The sequence below is a fragment of the Muntiacus reevesi genome, chromosome 22 (genome assembly GCF_963930625.1).
Source record: "Muntiacus reevesi chromosome 22, mMunRee1.1, whole genome shotgun sequence".
In the NCBI taxonomy this organism is placed as follows: domain Eukaryota; kingdom Metazoa; phylum Chordata; class Mammalia; order Artiodactyla; family Cervidae; genus Muntiacus; species Muntiacus reevesi.
The window spans coordinates 30,753,651-30,777,291 of NC_089270.1; the positions used below are offsets into that span (position 1 = coordinate 30,753,651).

The following is a 23,641-nucleotide window of genomic DNA, read 5'->3' on the forward strand; positions in this document are numbered from 1 at the left end:
TAATTTGCCATCTATTATACACTGAAATCATTAACATATGAAAGTACAGAACTGTTCTAATAATTCAGACACATTGAGAAGAATGTGACATCTATTATAATGGTAAGCTTTTATATTACAAAGACTGTTTTCTTCATAGGAGCTTGAAGAGTTTGTTCAAAGCTCTGGAAAAGATGGAGTCGTGGTGTTTACTCTGGGGTCAATGATCAGAAACCTCTCAGAAGAAAAATCTAATGTGATTGCATCAGCCCTTGCCCAGATTCCACAGAAGGTCAGATAATATTTTTTTTTTTCCAGAGACAGCTGTTTTAAAATCCAAGAAGTTCATAATAAAAGTATACTTGTACAATGTAGGAAAGGGTATTGATATTGTTAGTCTCAACTTAAGTGAGCTTTAATGAAAGTGTAAAAATGAAAAAAGGGGCTATTTGATTGCTATCTTGCTTTAAACCTGGCATTATTAGGGAAATTCTATTGCAGTATTTTCTTTAAATAATAAACTAAAATTAACCATTTTCTACTGTTAAACCATCAGTCAGCTTTGTGCATTAGATTTTAAGGCATCCATGTAACCTAACACTTTTTGATGTTCTTATATTTCTTTAAATCTGAAACATATAAACAAGTTACAAATAACATGACAGAGATTAAAGTAAAAGATATTCAAAAAAATAGGTTTGATTCTCAGAAGGTCTTGGGACTGTATATTCTAATAATTACTGATTTTGAGCATTGTCATAATTGAACCTGGAAATAAGAGCTTAGATTCCAAAAATAATCCTAAATAATGATTCTTCTAATAATCCTAAATAATGAATCTTAAAAATAATCCTAAATGAAATCCTAAATTATGATTCTTTAACATTTCTTTAACAATACAGTAAAAGATATAGGAGTATACTTTACAATGTTCCAGTAAACTATAATTTTATTGGTCCCATTTTAGGTTTTAACTGAGAGACATCTTTTTTCTCAATTCACTTCAGTCCCGCAGTCATGTCCAACTCTTTGCAACTCCATGGACTGCAGCACGCTAAGCCTCCCTGTCCATCACCAACTCCAATGGGTCAGGAAGATCCCCTGGAGGAGGGCATGGCAACCCACTCCAGTAATCTTACCTGGAGACTCCCCATGGACAGAGGAGCCTGGCAGGCTGCAGTCCATGGGGTCACAAAGAATTGGACACGACTGTGCGACTGGAGGCCATGCCATATAATTGATGGTTACACAACGTGGATGTTTTTAATGCCACCAAACTCTAGACTTAGAATACTTTAAAATGATAAATATGATTATGAATATTTTACTGTATGAGTCTGCATTACTGGTAAGTATGCAAACAGTAGTTCAAAAGAGGTAATTAACATCCCTCCCCTTGCCTCTGCAATCTTTGTTTCAAAAATCCCCTTTATCAGAGTGACCTAGTAACAACAGTATGTAGTTCTTTCAGATTCAGATTGTCATTCTTCATCTACATCTTCATCATTTTTCTTCATTGGGTTAAGTTAGAATTAACTCAAAGATGACAAGCTATTGACTAGGATTATTGCAAGCCTTTGAAAATATGGTTGTAGTGTTGATGGTTTAAAAATATTCATTACCTAATCACATAGGAACTCAGTTTGCTTGTGCATTACCTGGAGGCATCAAATTTGATTGAAGTGAAGTCACTCAGTCGTGTCTGACTCTTCTCAATGCCATGGACTATTGCCTGCCAGTTTCCTCTGTCCATGGAGGATTCCAGGCAAGGATACTAGAGTGGGTTGCCGTTTCCTTCTTCAGGGGGTCTTCCTGATCCAGGGATCAAACCCTGGTCTTCAGTATTGTGGGCAAATTCTTTACCATCTGAGTCATCAGGGTAGGTTAACTTCTTCTGACAGGGTATGATTCTAAAATCTTCTAAGAAAGACATTTATCCTTATAGGTTCTGTGGAGATACACAGGAAAGAAACCAGAAACACTAGGAGCCAATACCCGACTATATAAATGGATTCCTCAGAATGATCTTCTTGGTAAGACCAAAGAGAAGAAAGATAAACAGAGTTGAATGAGGTATAACTTGAATGATTATTCAATAACAGATATCAACAAATTTGTATTTAAAATAAGAAAAAATTTAATAAATCTTCACATTGCTTCACGAGTTTTGAAAGGATTATTCATGACACTTGTTAAAGACTGTAAAGCACATTTATTCAAGACCATCACCATAAGTACAGTTATTAGGGCAATGAAACAGAGAGACTGGAAACAATTTGTATGCAGAAATAAAAATGGGGAATTTATCACAAAAGAACATAGTGGAAGTTGATTGGATGGAAAATTGCAGAGTTCAACTGACCTAGTAGAATGCTTGCTAAAATTGGGCAATACAGAGATAGTGGAAACACAGAATCAAATTCTAGTTGAGAAGAGTTCAGCAGAACCTGACTAGACCTTGGTCAAGGATCTTTGTCAAACTCTAACATAAATATCAAATTTATGGCTCTCTCATTTATGATATAATCTCTCCCTCCTCAGGATCAAGGTCAGAGAAAGTACCTTTAGGTCAGGCTTTCATTAACTTTTGTATAGAATACTGCATCACATTCCTATTTCTCTTCACCAATTTTCTCACACCTCTCTTCTCTATGGAAAAAATAAAATCTAACAACCATTTCACCTATATTTCGTGTATAATATAAATGGCTGCATATTAGTATAAAGTCAAGTGCAAACCCTACTTTCTTAAACAGAGTACACCATGAACTAATGTAGCTTATCCTTCTAGCTTGTTATGCCAACATTCTCATATTGAAACCCTGCCCATCTCACCTCCCCTTTCCCATTGACAAAAATATTAGTTTCTTCAGTCCCTCCCTTCTTTTTTATTAATATATTCTTCCTGCAACAACTTGTCAAATGACAAGTACTTTCCACCATACATTCTGCAGGAAGCTTCTTAGTTGTCTGTGGAATGACTTAATTTCTGGAATCACTAATTAATACTTAGCCTGGACTAATTAATGGCTGCTTTTTTCAAAGCCGATAAGAATTTATATGTGCTCTCATGGCACAGAATTATATAGAAGATGTTACCTAATAGAATTTGGCTTATGTAGGTATCATGATTTTCTGTTTCTGACACTCTCACAACTCAGATTAATATATATATATATATACATATATATATATGTATTATATAATATATATATACATTTATATAATAAATAAATATATATATATATATATTTTATTTTTAGGTCATCCCAAAACCAGAGCTTTTGTCACTCACTGTGGAACCAATGGGATCTATGAAGCTATTTACCACGGAGTCCCTATAGTTGGAATTCCTATGTTCGGTGATCAGCATGATAATATTGCTCGTATGAAAGCCAAAGGGGCAGCTGTTGCAGTAAACTTGCATAGAATGACAAGTGCAGATCTGCTTAGAGCTTTGAAAGCAGTTATTAACAACCCTTCGTGAGTAGAGAATATATTCTTTTCTAAGAATCATTTTGCTTTTGAAGAAATAATCAGTTTTATATAATTCTAAATTGGCAAGTTTTGTATAATTTAGAGCACACCTAATATCAAATAAGATTATTTTATACTTCCTAAATTTTGTGAAGGTATTTTGTCACCTACCACTACTTGATGATAAATTATAACCTCAAAGAGATGCTATGTTTATTTAAAGAAAATGATCTATTGTTAAAAATATATGAATTTTTATTTTTTAAAAATTTTTTATGTATTATTTATTTATTTTTTGATTGTGGAGTGCAGTTTATTACACTGGTGGGCCCAAGGCAGTGTCTCCTCTTAGCCAAGGACCCTAACCAGTTTTTGTGAAAACCTTATATACCCTAACTGTCTGTGCCCAAACCCACCTCCCCAAATTCCCTGATACTAGTCTGAACAAAGGAAAAGAAAGATACAATCAAAGTTAATTTAAGGCATTCATATCCTTAAGCCTATGTAGTTAACAGTGGACAGGAATTTTTAAATTAACAATGGTACTTATTATATCTTAAAAATTCCAGATATTACCACTATAAAGAATTTCGGGAATACAATAAAATCATGAAACAAAAACCACTCAGCTTTCCTCATGTTAGTTCAGTTCAGTTCAGTTGCTCAGTCATGTCTGACTCTGTGACCCCGTGGACTGAAACATGCCAGGCTTCCCTGTTCAACATCAACTCTTGGAGCTTACTCAAACTCATGTCCACTGAGTCAGTGATGTCATATTCTGTTGTCCCCTTCTCCTCCTGCCCTCAATCTTTCCAGCATCAGGGTCTTTTCCAATGAGTCAGTTCTTCACATCAGGTGGCCAAAGTATTGGAGTTTCAGCTTCAGCATCAATCCTTCCAATGAATTTTCAGGACTGATTTCCTTTAGGATGGATTGGGTGGATCTCCTTGCAGTCCAAGGGACTTGCAAGAGTCATCTCCAACACCACAGTTCAAAATCATCAATTCTTCAGCGCTCAGCTTTCTTTATAGTCCAACTCTCACATCCATACATGACCACTGGAAAAACCATAGACTTCACTAGACGGACGTTTGTTGACAAAGTGATGTCTCTGCTTTTTAATGTGCTGTCTAGGTTGGTCATAACTTTTCTTCCAAGGTGCAAGTGTCTTTTAATTTTATGGCTGCAGTCATGATCTGCATAATTATAATCAATACCAGTTTAGAAACTTATTTCTGCTAATTTATAAATAGAAAGAAGAACCCAGACTCCTCGTTTCCTGACAGAGAATAAAAGTTGAACACTATCTATGAGCAAAACCATCTCTGGGAGTGTCCTAAAGGCCATGAAAGAAATTTTAGCAACACAGTAGAACAAAAAAACCTGAGATAAATCATGCAAGAACAGAATGATGGCAGCTTTATTTCACCAGCATCTTCCCAAAGCCAGCATTACTCATCACCAAGAGAGAACTTTAAGCTAGAAGAAGAGTTCCTTGGCAGAAAAAGAAGAATGAATTGAATGGCCAATTTCTAAGTCCTTCTGGGGCATAGAAATTGAAAAACAAATTCTAAATTTGTGTGAAATCACAAGAGATCTCAAACAGCCAAAGCAGTCCAAAGAAATAATGACATTGGAGACATCCCACTTCTTATGTAAAGCTGTACTACAAAGTTATAGCAATTTTAAAAAGATGATATTGTCATAAAAATAGATATAACAGGCTAATGAACAGGATTGAGAGCTCTGATACAAACCCTTCTATGTAAAGTTGAATAACATTTGACAAAAAGTGAAGAATATGCAATAGGAAAAGTGTTATCTCTTCAATGAGTAGTACTAGGGAAACTAAATAATTATATGCAGGAGAATGAAATTTGAACCCTTATATTACATTACTTCCCTCATAGCTCAGTTGGTAAAGATCTGTTTTCAATGCAGGAGACCCAGGTTCAATTCTGGGGTCAGGAAGAGCTCCTGGAGAAGGAATTAGCAACCGACTCTAGTATTCTTTCCTGGAGAATCCCATCGACAAAGGAGCCTGGCTGGATACTGTCCATGGTGTCACAAGAGACAGACATGACTTAGTGACTAAACCACCACATTGCATTGCTTACAAAACTTGACTAGAAATGGGCTAGAGACTTGAACATAAAACCTGAAACCATAAAACTTTTATTATAAAACAGGAGGAAAAGTTTCTTGACAAAGGTATTGGCAAGAAATTTTGGGATATGATACCAACAATACAAGGAACCAATGCAAAATAAAAGGAGGGGCTATATCAAACTCAAAAGCTTCTACACAGCGAAATAAATGATTTACAAAATGAAGGGCAATGCACGAAGTTGGAGAATATTTTGAAAATTACACATCTGATATAGACTGATATGCAAAAGAAATAAGTAACACGTATTACTCAATAGCAATTTTTTTTTTTTTTAATGAATGGAGTTACTGAATACCTATTTGCCCAAAGAAGACATATAAATGATCAACAGGTACTTGAAAAGGGGATTGATATTACTAAGCATCATGAAATGCAAATTAAAATCTCTCCTCACACCTATCAGAATTGTTGTTGATGTTCAGTCACCAAGTTGTGTCCGACGCTGTGACCCCATTGACTACAGCATGACAAGCTCCTCCATTCTCCACTATCTCCTAGAGTTTGCTCAAATACATGCCTAACCACCTCATCCTCTGCCGACCCCTTCTCCTTTTCCCTTCAATCTGCTCCAGCATCAGGTTTTTGCAGTGAGTCCGTTCTTCATGTGAGGTGGCCAAAGTATTAGAGTTTCAGCTTCAGTATCACTCCTTCCATGAATATTCAGAGTTGATTTCCTTTAGGATTGACTGATTTGATCTTCTTGCTTTCCAAGGGACTCTCAGGAGTCTTCTCCAGCACCACAATCAGAAAGCCTCAAATCTTTGGTGCTCAGCCTTCTTTATGGTTCAGTGGTAAAGAAACCACTTATCAATGCAGTTGCTGCAGGAGATGCAGGTTCGATCCCTGAGTCAGGAGATCTCACGGCATTTTTCAGTCACTCAGTTGCATCCGACTCTGTGACCCCATGGACTGCAGCAGGCTAGGCGTTCCTACCCATCACCATCTCCCGAGCTTGCTCAAGTTCATATCATCAAGACAGGGATGCCATCTAAGCATCTAGTCCTCTTTGACCCTTCTCCTCCTGCCCTCAATCTTTCCCATAATCAGGGTCTTTTCTAATGAATCAGCACTTCACATCAGTTGGCCAAAATATTGGAGCTTCACCTTCAGCATCAGTCCTTCCAGTGAATATTCAGGATTGATTTCCTTTAGAATTGACCAGTTTGATCTCTTTGCAGACCAAGGAACTCCCAAATGTCTTGTGCAACAACACAGCACAAAAGCATCAATTCTTTGATGCTCAACCTTCTTTATGGTCCAACTCTCACATCCATACCTGACTACTGGAAAAGCCATAGTTCGACTATATAAACCCTTGTCAGCAAAGTAATTTCTATGCTTTTTAATACACTCTCTAGGTTTGTCATAGCTTTTCTTCCAAGACCAAGATTCTTTCAATTTCATGGCTGCACTCACTGTCCACTGTGATTTTGGAGCCCAAGAAATAAAGTCTGTCACTGTTTCCCTGTCCATTTGCCATGAAGTGATGAGACTAGATGGCATGATCTTCATCTTTTGAAAGTTGAGTTTTAAGCCAGCTCTTTCTCTCTCCTCTTTCACCTTCATCAAGAGCCTATTTTGTCTTTACTTTCTGCCATTTGGTGGTGTCATCTGCATATCTAAGGTTATAGATATTTCTCCTGGCAATCTTGATTCCAAGTTGTGCTTTATCCAGCCCAGCATTTTGCATGATGCATAAAAGTTAAATAAGCAGGTTTACAATATACATCCTTGAAGTACTCTTTGCCCAGCTTGGAACCATTCCATTTTTCCACGTCCGGTTCTTACTGTTGATTTTGACCTGCATATAGGTTTTGCAGGAGGCAGGTAGGCGGTCTGGTACTCCCATCTCTTGAAGTATTTTCCATAATTTGCTTTGATCCACACAGTCAAAGGCTTTAGCATAGTCAACGAAGCAGAAGTGGATTTTTTTTTTTTTCTGGAATTCTCCTGTTTTTCTAGCATCCAATGGATTTTGGCAATTTCATCTCTTATTCTTCTGCCTTTTTAAAATCCAGCTTGAGCGTCTGGAAATTCTCAGTTCGTATACTGTTGAAGACAAGCTTGGAGAACTTTGAGCATTACTTTGCTAGTGTGTAAGATGAGTGCAATTGTGTAGTAGTTTGAACATTCTTTGCCATTGCCTTTCTTTGGGATTGGAAGGAAAACTGACATTTTCAAGTCTTGTGCCCACTCCTGAGTTTTCCAAATTTGCTGGCATATTGAGTGCAGCACTTTTACAGCATCGTCTTTTAGTTTTTGAAGTAAATCACCTGGCATTCCATCACCTCCACTAGCTTTGTTCATAGTGATGCTTCCTAAGGCCCACTTGACTTCACACTCCACGATGTCTGGCCCTAGGAGAGTGATCAAACTATGGAGTAGGAAATGGGAACCCGTTTCAGTGTTCTTGCTTGGAAAATCTTCACCTGATTTAGAAAATGGAAACCCATTCTAGTATTCTTGCTTGGAAAATCCCATGTATGGAGGAGTCTGGACTACTTTAGTCCATGGAGTCCCAAAGAGCAGGACACAACTGAGCCTGCATGTAGGAAATAACATTCAAACATGATTACTGCAGAACCATACCTTTGACTATAAGGGCCATTGTCAGCAAACTGATATCCTTGCTTTTTAATGTGCTGTATAGGTTTATCATAGTTTTCCTTGCAATGAACAAGTGTCTTTTAATTTAACAGCAGCAGTCACAATCTGCAATGATTTTGGAGCCCAAGAAAATGAAATCTATCACTGCTTCCAATTTTTCCCCTTCTATTTGCCTTGGTGTGATGGGACAAGATACAATCGACTCAGTTTTTTGAATGTTGAGTTTCAAGCAAGCTTGGAACTTTTAGAACGGCCATCATTAAAAGACATGGTCTAAGAGGTGAGGATTTAGAAAAAGAAAAATTCCACTGCACAGCAGGTGAGAATGTAAATTGGTGCAGCTACTATGGAAAACAGTATGGAAGCTTTTCAAAAGATCAACAATAGAACTACTCCACTATCCAGTGATCTCACTTCCTGTTCTATATCTAAAGAAATGAAAACAGAATATGGAAGAGACATCTTCAGTTCAGTTCAGTCATTCAATCTTGTGAGACTCTCTGCAACTTCATGCACTGCAGTACCGCAGGCCTCCCTGTTCATCGTCAACTCCTGGAGTTTACTCAAATCCTGTCCATTGAGTCGGTGAAGCCATGCAGCCATCTTATCCTCTGTAGTCCCCTTCTCCTCCTACTTTCAATGTTGCCCAGCATCAAGGTCTTTTCCAATGAGTCAGTTCTTCTCATCAGGTGGCCAAAGTAATGGAGTGTCAGCTTCAGCATCAGTTCTTCCTGTGAATATTCAGGACTGATTTCCTTTAGGATGGATTGGTTAGATCTCCGTGCAGTCCAGGGGACTCTCAAGAGTTTTCTCCAACACCACAATTCAAAAGCATCAATTCTTCAGCACTCAGCTTTCTTTATAGTTCAGCTCTCACATCCATACATGACTACTGGAAAAATCATAGCTTTGACTAGATTGGCTTTGCTGGCAAAGTAATGTTTCTGCTTTTTAATATGCTGTCTAGTTGAGTCATAACTTTTCTTCCAAGGCACAAGTGTCTTTTAATTTCATGGCTGCAGTCATCATCTGCAATGATTTTGGAGCCCCCAAAATCACTGTTTTCACTGGTTCCCTATCTATTTGCCATGAAGTGATGGGACTGGATGTCATGATCTTAATTTTCTGAATTTTGAGCTTTAAGCCACCTTTTTCACTCTCTTCTTTCACTTTCATCAAGAGCCTCTTTATTTCTTCATTTTCTACCATAAGGGTGGTGTCATCTGCATATCTGAGGTTATTGATATTTCTCCTGAAAATCTTGATTCCAGCTTGTGCTTCATCCAGCCCAGGATTTCTCATGATGTACTTAGCATATATGTTAAATAAGTTAGATAAGGGTGACAATAAAGAGACTTGACATACTCCTTTTCCTATTTGGCACCAGTTTGTTGTTCCATGTCCAGTGTTAACGGTTGCTTCCTGATCTGCATACAGATTTCTAAAGAGACAGGTCAGGTGGTCTGGTTTTCCCATCCCTTTAGGAACTTTCCAGAGTTTGTTGTGGTCCACACAGTCAAAGGCTTTGGCATAGTCAATAAAAGAGAAGTAGATGATTTTCTGTAACTCTCTTGCTTGCTCGATGATCCAACAGATGTTGGCAATTTGATAGTTTCACCCCAGTGCTAATTGCTCTATTATTCACAAAAATCGAGGGATGAATTAAACCTCAGTGTCTTTCAATGAATGAATAGATAAAGAAAATGTGGTGCATGTATGTGAAGGAATATCATTTAGCAAAAAAGACAAAAGGAATACTTCCATATTTGAAAACATGTTATTGTGTAGGTGATGTAAGTCAGTGAATGACAAATATTATTTAGCATCACTTATATATGCAGCCTAATAATTCAAGCTCATAGAAGTAGAGAGTTGAGTAGTGTTTTCCAGGGTCTAGGAGTTGAAAGAGTGAAGAGACAAGCTTTGAGTAATAAGGAACAGGCTTTGAGTAATAAAGTAAATAATTTCTGGGGAACTTTATACAACATGGTAGTTAGCTCTGATCATAGACAAATAAATAAATTCTCAATAATGAAGGATTGCATTTATTATGTAACTATATTTCACATAAATTAAGCAAATATATTCTTTGGAAAAAAGAAACTATATTAAAATTAAAAGGTTTGCCAGAGTTGGACAAATATTTTTATCTATCAGATAAATTCTTACTAGAAATTTTGTGTAAATCTATAAACATGCTTTGACATCAGAGTTTAAAAAATTTTTTATAAGCATTTAAAATTTTTAAATATTGAATGACTTTTCACTATGAAGTTACTTATCAGTGTCTCTCTATTTTGTTTAACTTATGTTTAATTGGGAGATAACTGATTTAAAATGTTGCATTAGTTTCCACCATGCAACATGTTGTTAAGTCCCTCAGTTGTGTCTGACTCTGCAATCCCGTGGACTGCAGCACACCAGGCATCCCCATCCTAAACTATCTCCAGGCCTTTGGTCTCATGTTCACTGAATCAGTGACACCCTCCAACCATCTCATCCACTGTCACTCACTTCTCCTCCTGCTTTCAATCTTTCTCAGAATCTGAGTCTTTTCAGATGAGTGGACTCCTCAATCAGGTGACCAAAGTACTGGAGCTTCAGCTTCAGCATCAATGCTTCCAATGAATATTCAGGATTGATTTTCTTTAGGATTGACTGGTTTGATCTCCTTGCAGTTCAAGGGACTCTCAAGAGTCTTCTCCAATGTCACAGATGAAAAAACATCATTTTTTCAGTGCTCAGCTTTCATTATGGTCCACCTCTCACATCTCTATGTGATTACTGGAAAAAGCTTTGACTAGATGGACCTTTGTTGGCAAAGTGATGTGTCTGATTTTTAATATACTACCTAATTCTGTCATAGATTTTCTTCCAAGGGGCAATCATCTTTTAATTTCATGGCTGCAGTCAGAGCCACAGTGATTTTTGGAGCCCCCCAAAATAAAATGTGTCACTGTTTCCATTGTTTCCTGATCTGTTTGCCATGGTTCTTCTAGTGAAAGCTATGGTTTTTCCAGTAGGCTTGTATGGTTGGAAGAGTTGGACCATCAAGAGAGCTGAGCACTGAAGATTTGATGGTTTTGAACTGTGGATTTGGAGAAGACTGGTGAGAGTCCCTTGAACTGCAAGGAGATCCAACCAATCCATCTTAAGGAGATCAGCCCTGAATTTCCATTGGAAGGACTGATGCTGAAGCTGAAGCTCCAGTACTTTGGCCACCTGTTGCTCAGAATCCCTTCACTTTTATTTATGTCTTGGCATGCAGAAAGTATCTGTTGTGCCATGATAAAATCAGCCTCCTGTGTCCCCGGTCACATCTCTCATTCTATTGATTATTTTGAACTATCTTTGTTATGTTCTTATACAAGGAATATCCTCAGCTGGAGGTCTTAGGACTGAATATGCCCTGGGAAAACATCTTGGTGTGTGCACAAGCAGCATTCTGAACTTGCGCTGACCCGCGTTCCCAGGTCCACATTATGTTTTTCCTTAGTTTAGCATACCATGGCAACACCAACTAATAACCCAATGTACTTGTGTTTAGGTTACATGGTATTGCTATATTTTGCTTTTATTCTTTTCCCATGATGTGTTTCTTATGGCTTAGCCAGAGCAATAGGCAGCTGATTATTAACCCCTGCAAGAGGAGATGGGGAAGACAAAGGAAGAGATGATTGGATGACTTCACAGATACGATGGACATGAGTTTGAGAAAGTTCTGGGAGATGATGATGGACAGGAAAGCCTGGCACTCTGCAGCCATGGGGTCACAGAGTCGGACACAACTGAACAACTGAACTGATGAGACTGGATGCCATGATCTTCACTTGTTGAATGTTGAGTTTGAAGCCAGCTATCTCATTCTCCTCTTTCATCTTCATCCAGAGGCTCTTTATTTCCGCTTTGCTTTCTGCCATAAGAGTGGTGTCATCTGCATACCTTCGTTTATTGATATTTCTCCTAGCAATCTTGATTCCACCTTGAGCTTCATCCAGCCTGGAATTTCTCATGATGTACTCTGCATGCAAGTTAAATAAGCAGGGTTACAATATACAGGCTTGACATATTCCTTTCCCAATTTAGAACCAGTCTGTTGTTTCATGTCTGGTTCTAACTGTTGCTTCATACAGATTTTGCAGGAGAAATGTATGGTGACCTGCTATTTCCATATCTTTAAGAATTTTCCAGAGTTTGTTGTGATCCACACAGTAAAGTCTTCAGTGTAATCAATGATGGAGAAATTGATGTTTTTTTCTGGAATTCCCTTGTTCTTTCTATGATCCAGCAGATGTTGGCAATCTGATCTCTAGTTCCTCTGCCTTTTCTAAATTCACTTTGAACATCTGGAAGTTCTCAGTTCACAAACTGTGGAAGCCAAACTTGGAGAATTTTGAGCATTACTTTGGTAGCATGTGAAATGAGTACAATTCTGCAGTAGTTTGAATATTCTTTGGCATTTTCTTTCTTTGGGATTGGAATGAAAACTGACCTTTTCTGGTCCTATGACCACTGGTGAGTTTTCCTAGTTTGCTGGCATACTACGTGCAGAACTTTAATAGTATCATCTTTTGTCCTGTGCTTAGTCACTCAAATTGTCTGACTCTATGCGACCCCAATGACTGTAGCCTGCCAGCCTCCTTGGGATGAGAAATAACTCAGATAGAATTTCGTCACCTCCAATAGCTCTCTGCATAGTGATGCTTCCTAAGACCCATTTGATTTTGCACTCCAGGATTTCTGGCGCTAGGTGAGTGTTCACACCATTGTGGTTATCTGGTTCCTTAAGATCTTTTTGGCTAATTCTTCTGTGTATTCTTCCCACCTCCTCTTTATATAGTTTGCTTATGTTAGGTTAATATAGTTTCTGCCTTTATTTTGCTCATATTTCCATGAAATATTTCCTTGGTACTCTAATTTTCTTGAAGATATCTCTAGTCTTTCCCATTCTATTGTTTTCCTCTATCTTTGCATTGATCACTTAGGAAAGCTATCTTATCTCTCCTTGCTACTCTTTGGAACTCTGCATTAAGATGGATATATCTTTTCTTTTCTCCATTGCCTTTCACTTCTCTTCTTTTCTCAACTATTTGTAAGACCTCCTTAGACTACCATTTTGCTTGTTTGCATTTCTTTTTCCTGGGGATGGCTTTAATCATGGCCTCCTCTATAATGTTACGAATTTCCAGTGATAGTTTTCAGGCACTCAGTCTATCAGATCTAAACTCTTGACTCTATTTGTCACTTCCTCTGTATAATCATCATAAGATATTTGATTTAGGTCATACCTAGTGGTTTTCGCTACTTTCTTAAATTTAAGTCTGAATTTGGCAATAAGAAGTTTTTGATCGGAGCCACAGTCAACTCCCAGTTTTATTTTTTGCTGACTGTATAAAGTTTCTCCATCTGTGGCTGCAATAATTTAATCAATCTGACTTTAGTATTGACCATCTAATGATGTCCATGTGTAGAGGCATCTCTTGTGTTGTTGGAAGAGGGTGGTTGCTATGACCAGTGTGTATTCTCTTGGCAAAACTGTTAGTCTTTGCTCTGCTTCATTTTGTACTCCAGGGCCAATCTTCCCTGTTATTCCAGGTATCTCTTGCCTTCCTTCTTTTGCATGCCATTCCCTTATGGTGAAAAGGACATCTTTTTTTGGTGTTAGTTCTAGAAGGTCTTGTAGGTCTTCAAATTCAGCTTCTTTGGCATTATTGGTTGGGGCATATACTTGAATTACTGTGATTTTGAATGGTTTGCTTTGGAAATCAAGAGAGATCTTTCTGTTATTTTTGAGATTGCACCCAAGTTTTGCATTTTGGACTCTTGTTGACTATGAGGGCTACTGTATTTCTCTAAGTGTTTCCCACAGTAGTAGATGTAACGGTCAGCTAAATTAAATTCACCTGTTCCAGTCCATTTTAGTTCACCGATTCCTAAAATGTCAGAGTTCATGCTTGACATCTCCTGTTGATCTCTTCCAATTTACCTTGATTTGTAGGCCTAACATTCTAGGTTCCTATGTAATATTGTTCTTTACAGCATTGCTCTTTACTTTCACCACCAGTTCAAGTCAGTTCAGTCACTCAGTCATGTCTGATTCTTTGCAACCTCATGAGCCGCAGCACACCATCACCATCACCCAGAGTCCACCCAAACTCATGTCTATTGAGTCAGTGATGCCATCCAACCATCTCAACCTCTGTCATCCCCTTCTTTGCCCGCCTTCAATCTTTCCCTGTAGCAGGGTATTTTCTAATGAGTGAGCTCTTCACATCAGGTGCACCAAAGTATTGGAGTTTCAGCTTTAACATCAGTCCTTCCAATGAACACTCAGGACTAATCTCCTTTAGGATGGACTGGTTGGATCTCCTTGCAGTCCAAGGGACTCTCAAGAGTCTTCTGCAGCACCACATTCAGAAGCATCAATTCTTCAGCACTCAGCTTTCTTCACAGGCCAACTCTCACATCCATACATGACCACTGGAAAAACCATAGCCTTGACTAGACGGACCTTTGTTGACAAACTAATGTCTCTGCTTTTCAAAATGCTCTCTAGGTTGGTCATAACTTTCCTTCCAAGGAGTAAGTGTCTTTTAATTTCATGGCTGCAATCACCATCTGCAGTGATTTGGGGGCCCGGAAAAATAGTCTGTCACTGTTTTCACTGTTTCCCCATCTATTTGCAATGAAGTGATGGGACTGGATGCCATGATCTTAGTTGTCTGAATGTTGAGCTTTAAGCCAACTTTTTCACTCTCCTCTTTCACTTTCATCAAGAGGCTCTTTAGTTCTTCTTCACTTTCTGCCATAAGGATGGTTCATCTGCATATCTGAGGTCATTGATATTTCTCCTGGCAATCTTGATTCCAGCTTGTGCTTCATTCAGCCCAGCGTTTCTCATGATGTACTCTGCATATAGGTAGGGTGACAATAGACAGCCTTGACATACTCCCTTTCACCACCAGAGACATCCACAAATAGCTATCATTTCCACTTTGGGTCAACCTCTTCATTCCTTTTGGGGCTGTTTCTCTGTCTTCTCCAGCAGCATATTGGACACCTACTGACCTGGGGGGGGGGGGGGGTTCATCTTTTGGTGTCATATTGTTTTGCCTTCTCGTACTGTTTATGGGTTTCTCAAGGCAGAATACTGAAGAGTTTTGCCATTCCCTTCTCAAGTATAAAGTGAATCATGCTAAGTACTTATATATATATAATCCCTCCCTCATGAGCCTGTCTCTGACCTCCGTCCCATCCCTCCCCTCTGTGTTTTTGTGGCAATCTCTGAGGTGTCCAAATCTTTTTGACCCCATCACCTGTTGCCTGCTAGGCCTCTCTGTTAGTAGGATTTTCCAGTTCAGAATACTAGAGTGGTTAGCTATTTCTTCCTCCAGAGGATCTCCCTGACCCAGGGATCAAACATGTGTCTCCTGCTTTTCCTGAAGATTCCTTACCCACTGTGCCACCCAGGAAGCCTCAGAGCACCAGGCTGAGCTTCCTGTGGTGTACAGCAGCTTCTAACACACTGTCTACATTACACATGATAGTGTATATATGTTAGTGCTAGTCGCTCAATCGTCCAACCATGTACTACTCCTGCTATGTCCATGGATCTGTTCTCTATATCTGTATTTCTATTCCTACCCTACAAACGGGGTTATCAGCACTATTTTTTTCTAGGTTACAATATTAATATATGATTTTTGTTTTTCTCTTTCTGACTTACTTTACTCTTTAAAACAAGCACCAGTTTCCATCAGTGTCTCTGAAACACCATATCTTATTTATTTGCTATATTATCAGTGCAATATTATCAAAACATACAATGTACTTATCTTCTTCATGATCATAATTTCCAATATCATTTAGCATTAGTTTCATATTTGTATGTACTTAATGATGCACTTTATGTTTTAATGGAGTATGTCTATTTATTTTATTGACTTTTTATCTGGTAAATATTTTGTTTCTGCATCTGTCTTGGAACTTCTGTCACTATTATTTGTTTTCCTGAGATGTATTCAGAGGTACTTATTCCTTAAGTTCTTTGGTATTAGGAAAGGCCTGCCTTTGTTTTTTTAAATGAAAGGGTGATAAGGCTTTGTTTATCTTTTTAAGGTGTATAGTTCTTTTCCTAAAAATTTTTACATGCTTTCCCATGATTTTCTACAATTTAATATTCTGTATTCTCTATTAACGATTATTGCATTTTGATGTGGGTGAATAACATCCCACCTTCACATACCCAAGGAAATCTTGCTTATAAGTCAGCCATTCAAAGCCTTCAACCAAAATCCTGGTGTGGTCTTCTGTTCCTTGACAGAAGCTGGAAGAGTTGTTGTTCTGGGTATTGGTATCCTTCCATCTCACCCCTGCAGGTGCAGCCCTTTGTTATTGTTGTTGTTACTCAGTCGCCCCATTGTGTCTACTCTTTGCAACCCCATGAACTGCATCATGCCAGGGCTGTCTGCTTTTCACCATCTCCCAGAGTTTGCCCAAGGTCATGTTCATTTTCAGTGTTGCCATCCAACCATCTCATCCTCTGAGGCCCTCTTCACCTTCTGCCCTCAATCTTTCCCAGTATCGTAGACTTTTCCAATGAGTTTTCTGTTCTCATCAGATGACCAAAATACTGGAGCTTCAGCTTCAACATCAGTCCTTCCAGTGAATATTCAGGGTTGATCTCCCTTATGATTGACTGGTTTGATCTCCTTGTTATCCGAGGGACTTTCAGGAGTCTTCTCCAGCACCACTGTTGCAGGCATCAATTATTTAGCATTCTGAATTCTTTATGGTCCAACTCTCACAATGGTATGGGATCACTAGGAAGACCATATCCTTGAGTATTCAGACCTTTGTTTGCAGAGTAATGTTTCTGCTTTTCAACACATAGCCCTCTTTAGCCTGAAGCAAAAATGCTAGCATCTATTCAGTCTCAGGCCCTACTTCTTGCCTAGAGGGTCACATGAAGCTTTCTTGCTTTCATCTGAAATGTCAGGACTATGAAGATCACAGACTGAAACCATTTCATGTTACTGCTGAAGTCTTGCTAACATTGGCACTCCAAACCAAACCTGGGGAAGGGTGACGAGGTGGGAAAAGGTTCCTTTTTCATAGACCTTCCCCTCCATGCTGCTTCCTACACTATCATGTTCCCAATACCACACTCAGGAAGTTAGACCAAAATTCTATATTCTCAAGCTACATATTCTATTAATTCATTCCTATTTCTGTACTTAGAGAATGCTATTTTCAATTGGAAGTTATTTTCTCTCCTATCTCCAATAATTGCTGAGACTCTAAAGCATCCAACAGATTCCAGCCAATGGACCATCATATCTAGAAATATCTCAAGAGGAAACAAATTTTCACATGCTTTTCATATCCTTGGTGATATAAATTATGACACAAGTTATCATATAATTGGTTATGCAATATATTTTTATAATATATAACTCTTTTAGGTATATTATGTCTTTAATAAACTTTACAGGTTGCTATTTATGTATTCAATTTTAGCTATAAAGAGAATGCTATGAAGTTATCAAGAATTCACCACGATCAGCCTGTGAAACCCCTGGACCGAGCAGTCTTCTGGGTTGAGTTTGTCATGCGCCATAAAGGAGCCAAGCACCTTCGCCCAGCCTTCCATGACCTCACCTGGTACCAGCACCACTCTTTGGATGTGATTGGCTTCCTGCTAGCTTGTGTGGCAACTGTTGCATTCCTGGTCACTAAATGTTGCCTGTTTTGTTGCTGGAAGTTTGGTAAACCTGCAAAGAAGAAAAAGAGAGAGTAGTCTTTCTCTGCCTTTTTTGTTTGTTTGTTTGTTTGTTTGTTTTTTACCAGTTGTACTAGAAACCTTGACAGAGTCCATGTGATTAAATCCAGCCACTGATTTGAAAAGATTTCTCTCCTTTTCTTCTGGGTTCTTGTCCAATCTTCACTCCAAAAATATGCTACATGATTCAGAATTAAGGTTTAAAATAATTTATTCTTTAAAAAGATATGATAAATGAATAAACACATGGAAATTGTTACCATTAAAGACTTAGTGCTTTCCTTTATTCATTGCTTTTAGTTCAACCAGTTGAGATGCTGGTGAGGCCTCAGGAACATAATGATTAATTCTATTTCCACACTGATCAAGTTGAATATTTCTTAAATATCTAATGTAACTTAGAGTTCAATAATCAATATTATATCATATTCTTTAAAAGAACTACACAAGAACTAATGCAGAACACACTCTAGACAGAGCTTCTTTGACAGTCAGGAATATCAGGAGCCTGATAAAATTTCTACTCTGCTGTAAAGCGCATTTTACACTGTCAATTTCCTTCCATATCACATACTACACTTTGTTCCCTTTGGAATACAGAACACTGTTTTTTAGTTTTTCATGTGAAGATTATCCTTCACTTGGATAGTGCCAGGGTCCAGCCTCGGCAGGATCCAGGGGGCACCATCAGGATGAACGGCGTCAGCGAGAGAGAGAGAAGACAGGTGAGACCCGCCTTGATAGGGCCAAGTCTGCAAGGGAGAGAGAGAGAGAGAGAGAGAGAATGACCAGACGGGGGTGTTTGCAGGGTCTGGCAGAGTCTGGCAATGCTTTATTTTTTACCATAGCTTTTATACCCTAAGTTAGTACATTTCTAGGGGGAAGATAGTTTAACATTACCTCAGCTTGTCCTTCACAAAACCAGGGTGTTTTTTGCATACTTCTTTATTTATGAGGGTCTTGTACATTATTTTCTGGCCTTGGGGCCTATTTATGCAGGTCAGGTGAATGTAAACCTATTTTCTGTTTCTATTGTGACCTTAACTGAAAGGTAGCACTCTCATAGGGCAACAGTACAGAGTGGAAGTATAACATTGTTAACACAAAAATTAATCCTTCTGCAGAAGTTCAGTTGCATTTATCTAAGAAGTTTACCCCACAGAGACTCTGTGGCTTCGGTGAGGCAGCTTCTGCCTAGCACTCCTGGCTGACAACAACCATCTCATTGTTACCACACTAGGGTGGTATTTCTCTAGGCTCTTATTTCTCTAGATCTTTAGTTATATTAACAATGGTTTCTATAACACAACCTTAGCACTTTAAAAGCAAGAACACAGCAAGCAAAACACAGCAAGCAAACGTCAACCCAATACACACCTTTAGAATAATTTTTCTTATGTTTTCTAAAGGACTTCCTCACTCCCTGAAGGGCTCTATGTCTACTAGGGCCTTTATATGATCAGGTTCTTTCTGCTATTTTATGATTAGGGTATTAATACGAGCAATCATGCATATTAGTACCAAGGGCATAAATGCATTTGCCAAACAAACTAAAATACCAGCAAAGGAGTTTAAATTAAAACCCTCCTTTCACCCTGGATAATCTCATAAAATACCACCACCTGGGAAACTTATTGATTAAAGTTCTAAATTGATTCTTATTTGGGAAGAGATGGGGGAAGGCCTTCTGCCTGTGTCACAGAAATTAGGGAGTAGTCTATTGAGGCAGGCATCAGAAAGACAGATATTATCTTTCAGGTGAGCGCCAGGGGCAGCTTTTCGAAATCCCTGGAAACCTGACCCGCCTTGCCTGTCAGGTTTGCTCCCTCATGACCTTGCCATGGGTGGGATCTCGTGTGCCAGCTCCCGGCAGGATAGTAATAATGACAGTACTTCATTTGTATTGTAACACTTATTGGCTTCAGAGAACTAGCTGATTCTTGTATGTTTGTGTGGTTGTTGATACGATAGGCCAAAGTAAATGATTGGAATTTAATACCCACTCTTTTAAACTAACTTAAGTACAATAAGGCTGTACATTGTCATTCTGCTTATTTAACTGTATCCAGAGTGTATCATATGAAATGCTGATCTGGATGGATCACAGGCAGGAATCGAGATTGCTGCAGAAAGATCAATCTCAGTTGATACACAGATGATACCCCTCAAATGACAGAATGTAAAAAGGAACTAAAGAGCCTTTTGATAAGGGAAAAAGAGGGAAAAGCTGGCTTAAAGCTGAATGCTGGGGAAAAAAAAAAAAGAAAATGAAAATCATGGCATCTGGTTCCATCATTTCATGGCAAATAGAAGGGAGAAAAGTGGAAACAGTCCTTTCCTGTCCTCCAAAACCACTGTGGATGCTGACTGTAGCCATGAAATTAAAAGACGCTTGTTCCTCAGAAGAAAAGCTATGACAAACCTAGACAGTGTGTGTGTTAAAAAGCAGAGATACCACTTTGCAGGCAAAACTCCATGTACTCAAAGTTATCCCTTTTCCTGTATATTTGTACGAGTTGGTCCATAAAGAAAGCCCAGCAGTGAAGAATTGATGCCTTAAAATTGTAGTGCTGGAGAAGACTCTTGAGGGTCCCTTGGACTGCAAGGAGATGAAACCAGTCAATACTAATGGAAATCAACCCTGAATATTCATTGGAAGGACTGATGCTACCATTGAATCTCTATTACTTTGGACACCTGATGAGAAGAACTGATTCATTGGGGAAGACCCTACTTTTGGGGAAAATGGAGGGCAAAAGAAAAAGGAGGTGGCAGAGGATGAGATGGTTAGATCGCATTACTGACTCAATGGACATAAATTTAAGAAAACTCTGGGAGATAGTGAGGGCTTCCCTGGTGGCTTACTGGTAAAGAATCTGTCTATCAATGCAGAAGACTCTCACTTGATCCCTGGCCCAGAAAAATCCCCCAGGGGAAGAATTGGCAACCCACTCCAGTATTCTTGCCTGGGAAGTCCCATAGACAAAGGAGCCTGACAGGCTACAGTCCAAGGGATCACAAAGAGTTGGACATGACTTAGCAACTAAACAACAACTGGGAGACAGTGAAGGACAGAGGAGACTGGTGTGCTGCAGTCCACGGCGTCACACAGAGTCAGATGCCAACAATTACATAAAAAATTTACTCAATTGAATCCTACATTAATTTTACTTATAAATATTTGCAACGAAGAAACAAACTGTTTCGAGTTACACTGCATATACTTTGGACAGAAAATACACTTCCCATAAATGCTGTTTTCTATGGGGATGATTTCTCCTTCAGAATTTCAGGAGTTCATCCATTTATTTCTTTTCCTCTGTCTCAATATTTCTCCTGGTCCTCTCATGAGCTGTACTGTGTCCACTGTACTAAGCACAAGTACCTAGGCATCTTACTAACTAGCATCAGCCTAAAATCTGCAGCAATATGAAGACATAAATTGAATTTTAATAAAAATTAACATGTCTCTAAAAAGAGAATCTTCTCTATTTCCCCCTTCTTCTCTAATCCTATAGGTGAATATGGGGAGTTCTGGTCATGATTTTGTTAGGAAATTCCACTAAATTCTCCATTTAAAAAAATCTCTTCCTTTCTTTTCTAAAAAGTCTATCTTTAATATGCTTGCCAATAATTTGCCCTTGATGTCAAAAACGTTATTCAGTCTAACTCAGATGATGTTATGTACCAACCAAGTTCAGTAAATAATTCACCATAAACTTTTATATCTATAACTCAAGTTAAATAGGCCTAAAATAACTAAGGACAAATGTAAGTGGTAGACTTTATATTTGGTAAAATATAAAAATAGAACAAATATAGCACTATCAGAATAAACATAAATGATTCGGGCAATTATCTGTCTTTACAGGTATGAGAACAATGTAATTATAATTTATTATTAGTTGGGGAATTAACTGTAAAGAAATATAGGAGCTAAAAATATATTTTCTCAATTTTATGAGGCTTTGAATAATTTAATTATATTGTTTTAAGAAATAGAACTTAAAAATGCAAGAACTGATGTTACTAGTTAAAGGTAGAATGCATGTAATTAAAGCAATGATACACCATAAACCTAAATCATATATTAGCAATATGATAATGTCCTTTCCTATAATAGTCTTTGAAACATGGTTTAATCTTTGGTCATTTTATGCCAAACTCAAAATATATCTTCACTTTTTATTAATATACAATGATGTTAACATAAAGGAGTTTAAGTAGATCTGGATTTAGATACCTTATTTCTGAGTAGCCTGAGCTTATTTAAAAAGGTTACTCTGACAACTAAATGCATATATTCTATCTTGTAGAGACCAAAGCTTTTGGTAAACCATAATATTTACCTATTTGTATCATCTATATATCATTATGGGGTTTCCCAGGTGGTGTCAGTGGCTAAGAACCTGCCTGCCAATGCAGGAGTCATAAAAGACATGGGTGTGACCCCTGGGTCAGGAAGATTCCCTGGAGGATGGCCTGGCAATCCACTGCAGTATTCCTGCCTGGAGAATCACATGGACTGGGGAGCCTGGCTTGCTACAGTCCATAAGGGCACAAAGACTTGGATATGACTTAAGTGACTTAGCACATCTATACATGATTAAATTCATTATATTAAAAATCTTATAAAAAGTGTAGGTATGCAAAGGATAAACCACTGTAACATGTTACATTTTTCCAGTTTAAGTGCTAATAAAAATTACTTTTGGAGTTTGATGAACTCTGGCTCTCATAGTTAAAATCACAAGCTTTAAGATATCTTTTAAAACTACTTAATTCATATGTGATTATATTATGAAATCCTGCTCCAGATTTTCTGCATCGTGATAATCTAAAATGCTAATAGGTAGATTCAAGTTTTTTTTCTTCATGTGTGTACACTCACATATATATGAACACAGAGTCAGGTTCCATATGTTATAAACAGAAATTTATTCATGCAGTGTTGTCTTTGACTATTAGACTTACTTGTCTTTTATGATAAGGGAAGTTTTGTTTCTATTATGTTCTATATATTTTGCCAAAGATAATAATTCACCTGCCTACTGAGATCTAACATATTGCCTAAAATAATGGGAGCATCAACCATGATATTCTAAATGGTAACAGAGTTCGGATTGAGAAGGATCTGATGTCTATGAAGCAGAAAAGGTAAGTTCTGCAGTGTACATGAATTGCTACCTACCATTATCTGCTTTTCAATTTTATTTTCTCCCCAGGTTCTTTGCCTCTGAATCTCATTCCAATTCTACCATGGTTCTAGATTCTTGCTCTAAACTTGGCCAAATAAGCTGAGCTAATAACTCTCATTGTCAATTACTGCCATTCACTTCCCCCACAAAAACATAGTCCTTCATATATTTAGATGTAATTCCCTCATATATGATATCAACAGTCCATATGACACCATGAAATTCAGACATCTACCTTTCACAGTTAATGCAATATTCAGATGTAAACCAATATTCTTCATGGAGGGAAGCTACCCCAGCTGTGTGAGAGCCCTCTGTAATGATGGAAATTTCAGCAGGAATCAACAAATCTTCCCATCCATAGTGAAAAGATTGATTCCTTGTGTTTAATGTTTTATAAAGAAAGGTTATTTCTACAAGCTCTCTATA

General features: G+C 38.0%; 1 protein-coding gene across 1 annotated transcript in view; it reads left to right on the forward strand.

Annotated features, from left to right (window-relative positions):
- Positions 1–18,265, forward strand: part of LOC136152659 (UDP-glucuronosyltransferase 2C1-like) — a 45,113-nt gene extending 26,848 nt beyond the window's left edge. The window contains exons 3-6 of the mRNA XM_065913974.1: positions 140–271; positions 1,925–2,012; positions 3,243–3,462; positions 17,753–18,265. Of these exons, the coding sequence (XP_065770046.1) occupies positions 140–271; positions 1,925–2,012; positions 3,243–3,462; positions 17,753–18,032 (720 nt within the window). The 3' untranslated portion in view covers positions 18,033–18,265. The remainder of the gene's footprint in view (positions 1–139; positions 272–1,924; positions 2,013–3,242; positions 3,463–17,752) is intronic.
- The last annotated feature ends 5,376 nt before the right edge of the window (positions 18,266–23,641 follow it).